This window comes from Danio aesculapii, chromosome 3, assembly GCF_903798145.1.
Source record: "Danio aesculapii chromosome 3, fDanAes4.1, whole genome shotgun sequence".
Classification (NCBI taxonomy): domain Eukaryota; kingdom Metazoa; phylum Chordata; class Actinopteri; order Cypriniformes; family Danionidae; genus Danio; species Danio aesculapii.
Genome location: NC_079437.1, coordinates 13,467,572 through 13,480,581, shown reverse-complemented (window position 1 = coordinate 13,480,581; position 13,010 = coordinate 13,467,572). Strand labels below are relative to the sequence as shown.

General features: G+C 35.4%; 1 protein-coding gene across 1 annotated transcript in view; it reads left to right on the top strand.

Annotated features, from left to right (window-relative positions):
- xpo6 (exportin 6) overlaps positions 1 to 12,600 on the top strand; it is a 46,584-nt gene extending 33,984 nt beyond the window's left edge. The window contains exons 16-25 of the mRNA XM_056453186.1: positions 810 to 956; positions 1,092 to 1,263; positions 3,351 to 3,506; positions 5,194 to 5,308; positions 5,427 to 5,505; positions 7,336 to 7,428; positions 7,730 to 7,891; positions 8,426 to 8,524; positions 9,445 to 9,675; positions 11,920 to 12,600. Coding sequence (XP_056309161.1) covers positions 810 to 956; positions 1,092 to 1,263; positions 3,351 to 3,506; positions 5,194 to 5,308; positions 5,427 to 5,505; positions 7,336 to 7,428; positions 7,730 to 7,891; positions 8,426 to 8,524; positions 9,445 to 9,675; positions 11,920 to 12,021 — 1,356 coding nt within the window. The 3' untranslated portion in view covers positions 12,022 to 12,600. The remainder of the gene's footprint in view (positions 1 to 809; positions 957 to 1,091; positions 1,264 to 3,350; positions 3,507 to 5,193; positions 5,309 to 5,426; positions 5,506 to 7,335; positions 7,429 to 7,729; positions 7,892 to 8,425; positions 8,525 to 9,444; positions 9,676 to 11,919) is intronic.
- Positions 12,601 to 13,010: the final 410 nt, after the last annotated feature.

Here is a 13,010-nt window from a genome sequence, read left to right as displayed (position 1 = left end):
TTGTAGAAAGTCTAATGTTATCTCTATAAAATGCTGTTAAGTGTAATGCCGTGGTCACACTAGAGTTTGAGCATGCAAAATTCTGTCGCATGGCACTGCGAAAAGGGGCAGGATTAAACTAGATGATTAGACATTAAACATTGTCGCAGGAGCTTGCGTTTCCTCTCTGCCGCATTCGCATCCATATGAATGGAAGTCTGAGGTGAAAAAGTGCAGTGTACATTCAAAAAGCACCTTAATCATATTATTGTTTTATTCATACTAAGGCAAATAATTCGATCACTGATGTCCATGTAAACATGGTCACTGTCTTTTTCCCCTGCGTCTGTGTTTGTTTTGCCTCTGTGAAAATCTGCATGTACTGAAACTCCCCCTTTCATGCAAACCCTTACTTCCAACAACTCGACTCTTGCACCTAAACAAAGCTGGACTCACCCACTTTTCTGACTTTTTTCAGACTAGAGGTGTGAAAACACCCTGCTGAGACGAGACGAGGTTCATGGCCCTTTAAATTTCTTTAATAATGGTCTTAGAAAGGCTTAAATTTTATGAAACTTGCAGAAACTGTCTCCAGATCACTGATTCAAAACGAATGGTATTCAGAGGCGTTAAAGCTTTAGAAAGCAGTGCTTTGAAAGCAACCACTGCTGTTTCATAATAAGGTTTGCAGTAGCAGCACTGTTCAAAACTACATTTAGTTGGTGGGTTTCCTTGAAACGTAATCATTTCTCTCAGCTCTGTGGTGTAACCAGTTATTCCTCATTGTTTGCCTGATCAAACAGTTTATCAATCTGATCTGTGTGCCACAGGTTCCAGAGAAGTTGCTGTTATCTGCGTGCCATCTCCTGGTCTCCATGGCGACCACAGTGCGCCCGGTGTTCCTGGTGTCTCTGCCAGCGGTGCAAAATATCTTCAATCTGATCACAGAAAATCATAACCACAGATTACCTCAGGAGGTGTGTGTGTTTGAGTTTATTTTCGTCTGTCTGGAAAAAAAAAAAAAAAACAGGACTGCGTGGCACTGTTTGTACTTGGAGCCGTCTGTATTTGTGTATGATGTAATGTTTGTTTTTGTTTTTCCCATTCTCAAGGCTCATGTCCTCGTGTGTCGAGCCCTGTCCAACATGCTGCTGCTGCCGTGGCCCAGCCTACCAGAGGCAGAGCAGCAGTGGCCGAGCCGCTCAGCCAATCACGCGCGGCTGATCAGCAGCCTCACGCAACAGTACCGCCTCCTGCCCCGCCCACCTGACCATCACCACACCAGTAAGAGTAACAGATGATCATTTTATTTATGCATATAGTGTAACGATCCCTTCATTTCAGTCAAAACATAGGAGAGATCAAACAACAAAATAGTTTTAATGCAAATAATTTATTATAAACGAAACTAATATAACAACAATCAGTCAAAGCAACAAACAAATGTCTATGGATAATAACGAAAATAAAGAACTTAAGATATAATCACAATAAAACTTTCACTACATGATATAAGTAATGCAAAACAAACACAAAAGGTTAAAGAGTCAACTAGATTGTAGATCTTGACTCCTGAGTAACCTCACAGTGACCTGCTCGAGCTAGCACAACGGCTCTCATATACACATTGGACCAATTAATGATTAGTAATTTACATTTAGTCATTTAGCAGACGCTTTTGTCCAAAGTGATTTACAATTGAGCAGGAATTCAGCCTTCCAACAAGAAGAGGCAATATACAGAAGTGCTAGTTATACAAAGTAACTTGTTTGTGCTCAGAGAATTTAGTGGTAGGGTAGGAGTGCTTTTTTTTTGAGTGAGAGAGAGGTGGTTTTATTCACCAGGGTTCAGGTGTTCTCAGAAGAGATTTTTAGGTTCTTAGTTATCGTTTGAAGGATACCAGCATATCCGTAGGCCAAGTAGGAGTGGGAGAATCATTCCACCAGCGTGGAGCATTGAATAAAAAGGGTTTGGGAAAGTGACTTATAGCCTGTCTGTGATGGGACCTCAAGTCGGTGCCCACACCCTGACTGGAGGCTGCTGAAGGCATCCAATGTAGGCATTCAACATTCTCCATGAGGTCTGGAGTCTTGGGATCATCACAAATGTTATGGTGTATATACTGTATATAATTAATACTCTGATTCAGTAACAACATTTTTAATTGGGCAAAAATATCAGTTCATGTAAATCCAAATATTTCAAGTGAAAGCTGTTCTTTGGAACTTTGTCCAAAAATGTTAAACACATGCTTTTTGAGCATCAAACTATAAAGCAAAGAAAGATTTCTGAAAGTTAATGATGTTGAAAATGCAGCTTTGACATCACAGCAACACATTTTATTAAAATTAAATTGCGTAAAAATATCTATTACAAAAATTCTATTACATACATAAACATTTGATATGCATATACCCCCCCCCCCCCCGGTTATTTTATTCCCCAATTTCTGTTTAAAGGAGAGAAGATATTTTCAACACATTTCTAAACATAATAGTTTTAATAACTCATTTCTAATAACTGATTTATTTTATCTTTGTCATGATGACAGTAAATAATATTTGACTAGATATTTTTCAAGACACTTCTATACAGCTTAAAGTGACATTTAAAGACTTAATTAGGTTAACTAGGCAGGTTAGGGTAATTAGGCAAGTTATTGTATAATGATGGTTTGTTCTGTAGACTATCGAAAAAATATAGATTAAAGGGGATAATAATATTGACCCTGAAAATTCAAGACAAAAAAAATTCAAAAATGCTTTTATTCTAGCTGAAATGAAACAAATAAGACTTTCTCCAGAAGAAAAAAAATATCAGCATACTGTGAAAAGTTCCTTGCTCTGTTAAACATAATTTGGTGAATTGGATACACTAAATTGGCCGTAGTGAGTGTGTGGGTGTTTACCAGTGTTGGCTTGTGGCTGGACGGGCATCCGCTGCGTAAAACATGTGCTAGATAAGTTGGCGGTTCATTCCTCTGTGGCGACCCCTGATTTTTTTGTATATTATTGCGTTGGTTGATCAACATCGGCTCCCTGAAGCACACATCTGGGTCCTCAAGGTCACCAGAGGAATGAAGATTTCAGCAACCATCACTGCGTTACTATGGTTACTACTAATGTTTGAGGCTAGCGCACTTATTTCAACCTGTGATCAAAATTCAAACCTGCCTGGAGCTACCTGTGCATTAGACCATTTTATTGCACACCTTCCAGCCAATCAGAACAAAGAGTTTTAACAGACCAATCAAGTTCCACTGCTCCTTCATTGAATTCAGTTTAAATTAGAGGAGATAGGTTGTCATTTTTTTTGAAAGACCATCTTGTACATCTTCACCTTCTTTAATAGGTTAAATTACTGTCTCTTAGGTAAGGCGGTGATACAGCAGACTCTGTGTGTGTTGAGGGATCTGGTGGACAGTATTTCAGGAGAGGCCACCAAATCACGTCAGATCTGTTATCACAGCCTGCAGGAGTCGGTTCAGGTCTCGCTCGCACTCTTCCCCCTCTTCATCCAGCAGCCAGGTACAAAAAATGTTTACTTTACAGCCACTGAACACTTAGACTTTATTAAAGAAATACTTATTTTTTTTGGGAACAGGCACATTTTGAACTCCCTCAGAGGTAAACACTTTAGTTTTACCAGTTTCGTTTTTATTCAGCCGATCTACGAGTCTGGCTTTAGCACTTTTAGATTAGCTTAGCTGGTATGGCAGTAAAGTTCCTTTATTATTACACCCAAATGAGAGTATAGTTCCTTTCCATATCTCAAAGACCCTAGAATACACAAGACATGTCACTCGTTTAGTTTCAAATGAGGATAAATGTATCTGTCAATATGGCGAATGAAACACCGCCTTCTAGTACAGGAGCCAATCATCGATCACTATAGACCTTTTTCTTAGAACGCAAAATTACCCATTATGCTTTGCGTGTATGTGCAAGGAGAATGCTAAGAACTTCCGGTCGGCAGCTGATGCGTATAAACAGTCAAATTTGGACAGCTTTCAAACGATAGTTTTAATCTATTTTAATCGCTTTTAACGTCTTTGAAGTAATACTACTGTCGATCAGCGCCACCTCCTGGACTGATCATTTTAATAAAAAAGAGGATCTAATAGGATGGAAAACAACTTCTCCGAGGCTTTTTTCCCTTGTTGTCAGACAGCATCTTGTGGGGTTTAAATGAAACCTCATCATCGCTAAAGTCAACATTTTCTTTTACTTTCAAATATATAACTAACCCAAGTAAATGTAGTTCACCAAAATGTTTGCCACACATACGTAGCCTGTACTGTCCCACTAACACATTGATTGAAAAAGTGACACAAAGTGAAAATAAAGTGGCGTTTAGAAATGACAGAAAACACATACTGTGGTAAATACAGGTCGAGAACACATGCACACTGTATTTCTGACGGCAGACACGTGAACTAAGAGAACGTTTTTCTCTCACGCTTGAAGCACATCTGACAGATTATAAAGGCTTTAACACACAGCTTTCAAAGTTGTGTCACAAAAACACTTCGTAATCCACTTCAAACACTATTTAACTTATTTTCGGAATGCAAATTATCGGTTGTAAATGCTGTAAACGGAAGTTCTAAACATTCTACCGGAAGACGCTGGTCGCTGTGGCGCTCTCCATGCAGCAGCCAAGAAAAAGGTCTATAGACTGAGGACTCTTTGGGGGAGGGGCTCGGACCAGACGTGAGTTTCTGCAGATTTTGTTTGATTGGAACGTTTTGAAATGAAGCTAAAGAGATAATTTTATTGGTTATTTCTAATATGAAATTTTAATTGTTAGTTTGGCAAGCAATTTTGGAGAATTTGATATTTCTCTTTACAGACAGAATGCCCGAGCATACCTCCTAAGATGCGTTTCAAGGATGCCTGTTGAATGAAATGACATGCCTTAAAGAGACTTTGATTTCAGCCTTCGGTTTATTTTAGTACATGCTGTAACATATATATTTTTTTTAAAGTGAGATGCTAATGGTCTAATCCGTTTCAATGATTTATGCTAAGCTAAGCTAAAAGTGCTCCCGCCAAACTCAGAGATCTTTTGAATAGATTTAAAAGTGGTAAAACTGTTGTAAAATGAGCCTGTTTTCAAAAAGAAAAAAAGTAGAGAGTTCCTTTAAACTGCTGTAATCTTAATCTGTGCTAAAGTTTACTTGCGCTGTTGTCTTGTGTTCTCTCGGTTTCTCAGAGGTGACAGATGAGATGCTGAGTTTCTTTCTCACGTTGTTTCAAGCGCTGCGTGTGCAGATGGGAGTCGCCTTCACTGAGCAGATCATCCAGACCTTCCTCAGCATGTTCACCAGGTCATCTGGACAGCTCTTGCTTCGCTTAAGCATTGCCTTTGAATCCGTGTGTATGTTAGTGTGCACTAGTGTGTCATCACTGTTTGTATTAATGCTGTCTGATATTCGTGTTCCTCAGAGAGCAGCTGGCGGTGAGCATCCTACAGGAGGGTAGCTCCGGCTCCAAAGTGGTCCAGAAGTTTCTCAAAATTCTCCAGGTGAAAGAAATGAAAACCTTTATTTGTTTGTTTGTTTTTGTTTTGTTTATGATTTATTTCTAGAGGTTGACTGTTTAGTTCATTTGTTCTATTCAATTATTTTATTATGTAATTTGTTTTTTTAGCCTGTTTTGTCATCATTTACTACCACTCAAGTAGTTCTAACTTTTACATCTCTTCTGTCGAACTCAAAACAAGATATTTTGAAGAATGTTGGCCTAAAAAAACATTCATTGACTTCCATAATAAGAATAAAAAATCTTCAGTTTATTTTCCTTTATGTGCAAAAGAAGAAACTCAAGTAAGTTTGGTACAAGTAGATGATATGAAAACCGTTTTTATTCGTTTATGTGATCTTTTTAATATTCAATATATACTGTACAAGAGGCTTGTGGTGTTTAACAACTTAAACCTCTTTTGAACATTTTTAGTTTAGGCAACTTTCGAAATCATTTCTGATTACTAATTAGACTTCTAATTAGATTTAATGAGTTGAAGGGAAAAAAAAAGACAATGGCTGCATCTGAAATCGCCTACTACTCAGTAGGTACTCCATTAGAATTTAAATGTACTACTCAACCGTTAGTAAAGTACGTACTATACAGTATGAATGTGAGTAGTATGAATGGAATTCGGGCATACTACATCCGCCATTTTGTCATGGTCACGTGACCTACCCATGTCAGTTGCATCGCTTCACTCCCATTCATGAATTGACAAAAACATTAACGTTTTGTAGTGGCCAAGTCAAAGTCCTGACCTAAATCCAATTGAGAATCTGCAGAGGGAGCTAAAGAAAAAGGTGATGGCAAGGAGACCCTCCAACCTGAAAATCACTAAAGATGACCATTCAAAAATACCAGTTATTGAGAAGGGTATAAATAATTTTGGGCATGACACTTTTTGTTCAAATATAAATAAAAGCTGAGAAATAATTTTTTCTCACAATGTTGCCTCTTGTACATCGTTGTCTTATTTTTTGGGAGAAGCCTGTGTCACTTCCAGTCTAAAGAAATACAAAACCTACTGGTTGAAAAAAGTATCTAAGTCAGAATTTGCCAGGCGTATAAATAATTTAATGTTTAATGTAGATATATATAAATCAACAGCTGCTCTGATTTCTAAATCTCAGCATTGGCCAGACTAAAAAAAAACATATTGGTCGTTTCCCTACAAATTTCTAAGACCTTTTAAATGATCAATGTGATGAAACATGATTTTTTTAATTGACTATACAGTTGAAGTCAGAATTATTAGCCCCCCTGTTTATTTTTTCCCCAATTTCTGTTTAAAGGAGAGAAGATTTCTCAACACATTTCTAATCATATTAGTTTTAATAACTCATTTTTAATAACTGATTTATTTTATCTTAGCCATGATGACAGTAAATAATATTTGACTAGATATATTTAAGACACTTCTATACAGCTTAAAGTGAAATTTTAAAGGCTTAACTATGTTCATTAGCTTAACTAGGCAGGTTATGGTAATTAGGCAAGTTATTGTATAACGATGGTTTGTTTTGTAGACTATTTAAAAATATAGCTTAAAGGGGCTAATAATTTTGACCTTAAAATGGCTTTTAAAAAATTAAAAACTGCTTTTATTCTAGCTGAAATAAAACAAATCAGACTTTCTCCAGAAGAACATTATCAGACATGCTGTAAAAATGTCCTTGCTCTGTTAAACATCATTTGGGAAATATTTAAAAAAAGAATTTAAAAATTCAAAGGGGGCTAATAATTCTGACTTCAACTGTAAGTTCAAATGTCAGATTTTAAGAGGATTAAACATTCTGTCGACTCTTATTCTTTGATTTTTCTGTCTCAGGTTGTGGTTCAAGAACCTGGTCAGACCTTCAAGCCTCTTTTACCCAGCATCCTTAGTCTTTGTTTGGATCAGGTTTATCCAATTGTAGCAGAGGTAAGTCATCTCAATCTCATGGTGCCTAAAAAGTATGTTTTTGTGTTTCAGTATGTTTAGGGTATTATAAGATTAATTTTTTACTGCTAACAGAAAATTTGATTAAACTGTTTATTTCTAACATGCTATGTTATTTTTACAATGTTCTGATAATCGCCACATCAGTCTGTACAATACTTGTACTGTATATTTAGCTATTGCCAGAAATATATCCGTGCAACATAAGAGGTCCAGGGTCACGTGTATTTAAAAAAATAAATAAATGTTGTGAACTTCAGTGTTCTTCATCTCTGTTGTGCAGCGCTCCTGTCCAGATGTGAAAGCCGAGATGTTTGAGCTGCTCTTCCAGATTCTCCACCAGAACTGGAGGTTTTTCTTCAAGAGCTCAGTGTTGAGCAGCGTTCAGAGAAGCGGAGCCGAGGAGCTCATGGAGAACCAGGCACAGTTCACTGCTGCCATGCAGGTAATCAGCTGCCGTCACCGCTAAACCAAGCATCAACAAATATCTTCTCTTAGCATGTTCTGCCCCTTTAAATATCTTCCAGATATTAAAAAAAAACATGCTAATGATATAAATGGCATGCTTATTTATTTCCTCACTCAGTTCCACATCAGTTTTTGTTTATTGTTAAGATCAATGTATTTTGAATAGCAATTTCAGTTATTTATGCATAATTATATACAACTCAACCTAAACCTCACCATATAATAATGGTAATATAAATAGTAACAGTACATGTAATTAATATAGCTTGCCATTTAAATAGTTCCACTGTAACCAGGACACCTTAAAATAATGTTAAAATAAATTAAGTTCCAATTTGCTGTTGGTTTATTTAATTATATATTTATTGCTATTTTATTATCTATGTTTTATTTGTTGTTTTTCAGAATCCCATTACAGTCAATTCTGCAGCTTGTGATTCAGTAGCTGCACTGATAAAGCTTTCATTTATATTATGTGTATGTGTGTGTCTTACGCGTCTTTAATTTGCAGGCATTCGGTCAGTCTTTTCTTCAGCCTGATATTCACATCTTTAAACAAAACTTGAGTTACCTGGAGGTGCTGAACACCAAACACAAGCTCTACCACAGGGTGAGTCCTGCTGATATATGCTAACATTACTCAAAATAATGACGATGCTGCAGCTTTTAGTATGGACTTCTTTTGGTTGAATGAAATCCCAGAAAATTAGTAAAAAAATTATCCATTTTCATTTAGTAAATACATGATATGTAATGAATATGTGATCATTTAACTTAATCAATTCAACTTAAAATGGTAAAATTAGGTTTAACTGAGGAGGAAAATGAGGTTTAACATTTTAAATTAAACTAGAAAGACAAAGCAAATATTTTGAATATGAATATGATTCTGAATATTATAGCTTTTTTGGTATATGGTAAAAATCGAATGACGTTTTAATGTGTGTATTATGTGAATCTTGGTACAAATAACTATTTTATTTACAAATATAATATAAAAGTGTGAGGGGGAAAAACGATGTAGTTTAATCTCAAAAGAAGCTGCAAAATTTATACGTTTAATTTCAGTTTTATTATTTAATTGTATATTTAATTTTCAGTTTAATTTCAGTTTCCACAAAATGTTGTAAAACACCCAAATACAGAGTAGAATCCTCAGGCTTGTATTTTCTTCTCTCTTCTCTCTCGGTCTTTGAAGAAAGTACTGAATTTCATTCTGCAAATGAGGCAGTCAATATTTTAATTTAAAGTTAAATTAATTTAAAGATTACCACTAAACATAAACCGTACCATATGTACAAATGCATATATATTGGTAAAATTGTAACATTAAAAAATAAAGAACAAAGAAAAATAGACATTATTATTATTATTATTATTATTATTATTAATAATAATAATAATAAATTCTTTATTTTTAGATGTTACATTTTGACCAATATATAATGATGCTGATATACAGAGGCAAGGTTTGTTTTCTTTTAAGCTTGTATCTGTGGTCATTCAGTGATGTGTGATGGTTAATTGCAGAAGCTGTTCAGAAACGCCATGCTGTTCCACTTCATTAACGTCCTCCTGCAAGTCCTGCTGCACAAGAGCCATGATCTCCTACAGGAGGACATAACGCTGGCTCTTTACAACATGGCGGCGGTGGATTTCCCAGCATTCTACTCTTCCTTCTTGCCAGAGTTCCTCAACGGCTGCCAAGGCCTCGACCCACACCAACGCACAACGCTTGCCCGAAACTTCACGCCAGAGAGAGTCAGTGAAGATCAGCATTACAAAATAATTATAATTGTGTTATTAATACTTATTACTTTAAGCCATTAATGATGCAGTTTTAAGGTTAGGAACTATATTATTACCCAAATTAAGTATTTAAAAGGGTCTTGTCAAGAAAATAAAGGTTTGGAGTGGCCTAGTCACAGTCCTGTCCTGAATTCAATTAAGAGGCTGTGGTATGACCTTAAAAAGGCTGTTTATACTGTTTATTAAACAGTTTATTAAAATTGCGCAAATTCAAATTGTGAATTTCAACTGTGCTTAATGGAAATGCAAAATTCCCATATATTGCAAAAAAAGATTGGTAACAATTTCTATGAAGCTTGTGCTTATAATGAATTATAAATGTGTTTATATTTATTTATAATCATTTTATTTTATGAATGTATCTATAAAGACACAACAAATCTTATATTGTATTGTAATCTTATACTTTATTTTAATGACTGTTATAGTTGCATAATAAAATAATTATTGTTGTGTTATTCGTATTACTTTAAGCCATCAGTATAAAACTTTAGAGTGGCCTAGTCAAAGTCCTCACCCGAATCCAATTGAGATGCTGTGGCGTGACCTTAAAAAGGCTGTTTATGCTCAGCCCCTCGTTCAAATTGTGCTTAATGGAACTGCAAAAATTCCAATATATTGCAAAAAAATAAAGATTTGTAATGCTTTCTATGAAGTTCATGCTTATAATGAATTATAACTCTGTTTTTAATTACTCATAATCATTTATAAAGACACAAACCTTATACTAGATTATAAGGACAGTTATGACTACATAATAAAATTATTATAATAGTTTTATTAATACTTAAGGCCATCATGATCAGTGACTGCGTTGTCACCCGCAAAAACTATTTATAAGGCTCTTATCAACAAATAAACTGGAGTTGCCTAGTCAAAGTTCTGACCTGAATCTAATTGAGATGCTGTGGTGTGACCTTAAAAAGACTGTTCATGATCAAAGCCTACAATTCAAATTGTGAATTGGCATGACCCTTAATGGAAATGCAAAAACTCCCATGTATTGCAAAAAAAATGTAAATTGGTAATGCTTTCTATGAAGCTCATGCTTATAATGACTTATAACTCTGTTTATAATTATTTAAAATCATTCTATAAATGTATCTATAAAGACACATAAAATCTTAAACTGTATCATGACCATTATAGTTACATAATAAAATAATAGTGTTATTAATATTTATTACTTAAAAGCCATCGATGATGCAATTATAGGGTTAATAACAGTATGATGACCCACATTACCTCCGAGGGCTTAAGGTTCTTAAGTGGCTATTTAAAATACTTTGAATGTTTTACATTTTGTTGCAGACATATATAGTGTCATCCTGCAACTGTTTTGCAGAATATGAAATGTCCCAAACACTATTTTTAACTGTCCAAAATGAGAAAACATTTAGTTTTTCCTATTAGTTATTACAAAATAATTATAATTGTCTTATAAATGCTTATTACTTTATGCCATTAATGATACATTTATAAGGTTAGTAACTGTATTATGACCCACATTATGCATTTATAAGGCTGTTATTAACAATATAAAACTATGGAGTGGCCTAGTCAAAGTCCTGACCTGAATCCAATTGAGATGAAATTGAAAAAAAAAAAGATTGGTAACACTTTCTATAAAGCTCATGCTTATGAGTTATAACTCTTTATATAATTATATATAATCATCCTATAAATGTATCTATAAACAAACCTTATAATAATTATATGTAGTTATAGCTACAAAATAAAATAATTATAATCGTGTTATTAATGCTTATTACTTAAAGCCATCAATGATGCATTTATAAGGTTAGTAACTGTATTATGACCCACATTATGTATTTATAAGTCTGTTATTAACAATATAAAACTGTAGTGGCCTAGTCAAAATCCTGACCTAAATCTAATTGAGCTGCTGTGATAGGCTTAAAAGGCTGGTGATGCTCAAAGCCTCCAATTCAAATTGTGCAAATTCAAATTGTGAACTTAAATTGAATTTCACAGGACCTTTAAATGCAAGTCCTACAAAAATAGTAGTATTTTTATTTTTATGAAAAATGAAAAAAAAAAAGTTTACGATTCACTTTTATCTTATTGCTGTTGATGTATTTTTTTATTTATTTAAACGTTTTCATTTATTATAGAAAAGTGATATTTCGAAAATGTAAGTTTGATTTGACTCAACTCTCTCTTTCTCTCTCCCAGGACCTGCCGTCGTTTTCTCAGGGAGTGTATCGTATCGTAAACGATCTGCGCTTCTACAGACTGTGCAATGGGAGCCTCCCGCCGGGAACGCTGAAGTTATAGCAGCACATCACAGCACCTGCCACACAGCCAAACCACGGGCCGCCCTGAAGCCGCCCGTCTGTGGTGTATCTGAGGGCTGCAGGGCTTCCTTCCTCAGCTTCTTTTATCTTTATTTCAGCTAGATTTTTACACGTTGCCAATGATCAAGAGGCCAAAGTGGACGTTCAGCAGCTGCCGTGGAGAGACTGGCTTCGGGATCCACTGCTGAATCGGAGCGGTGCTTCCCAGATTTGCTTGATGTTTTAAAAGGACCGGTGTTACCGAAGCACACTTAATTGAGTTGAAACGATGGATGTTTAAATGCGGCGGTGTGAAGATCTCAAGACGGTTCATGTGGATATTCGTGGATGGAGTGAAGCATTGCTGAATGGTTTTAAAGTGAACGCGTGCAACGCAGAGCACTGAGTTTTTTTTTCTTGATTTTTTTTTTTTGTTTTTTTTTTTTTTTCTTTCTCTTAAATGTCTGGTTTTATTGCCTTCTCCTCATTTCCACGGAGATGGACGCTCATGTCTTTTTCATATCATTCCATCCTGATACAGGAGAAACAAACCTTCAATAAAGTTTTATAAGGAAATGCACTCTTGAACTCATTTTGTTGTTTTTTTACACAAGAGAATAATATAGAGATGTATTTATTTTTAGTCGTGGTGTGGTACTTGCATACACACACACACACACACGCATGCTTTTAATCACCTTAACTTATTGACCTTTGTCTTTCACATGTGGGTGGATGCTGCTAATGGAACCTTATTACCTCTAGACTTGGTTTCATTTATTTTCAGCTGTAAAAAAACAGCTTATGCTACTTGATGTTGCACACTTGTATTATACACTCACTGGCCACTTTATTAGGTATACCTTAGTAGTACCGGGTTGGACCCCCTTTTGCCTTCAGAAGTGCCTTAATCCTTCGGGACATAGATTCAACAAGATACTGGAAATGTTCCTCAGAGATTTTGGTCCATGTTGACATGACGGCATCACG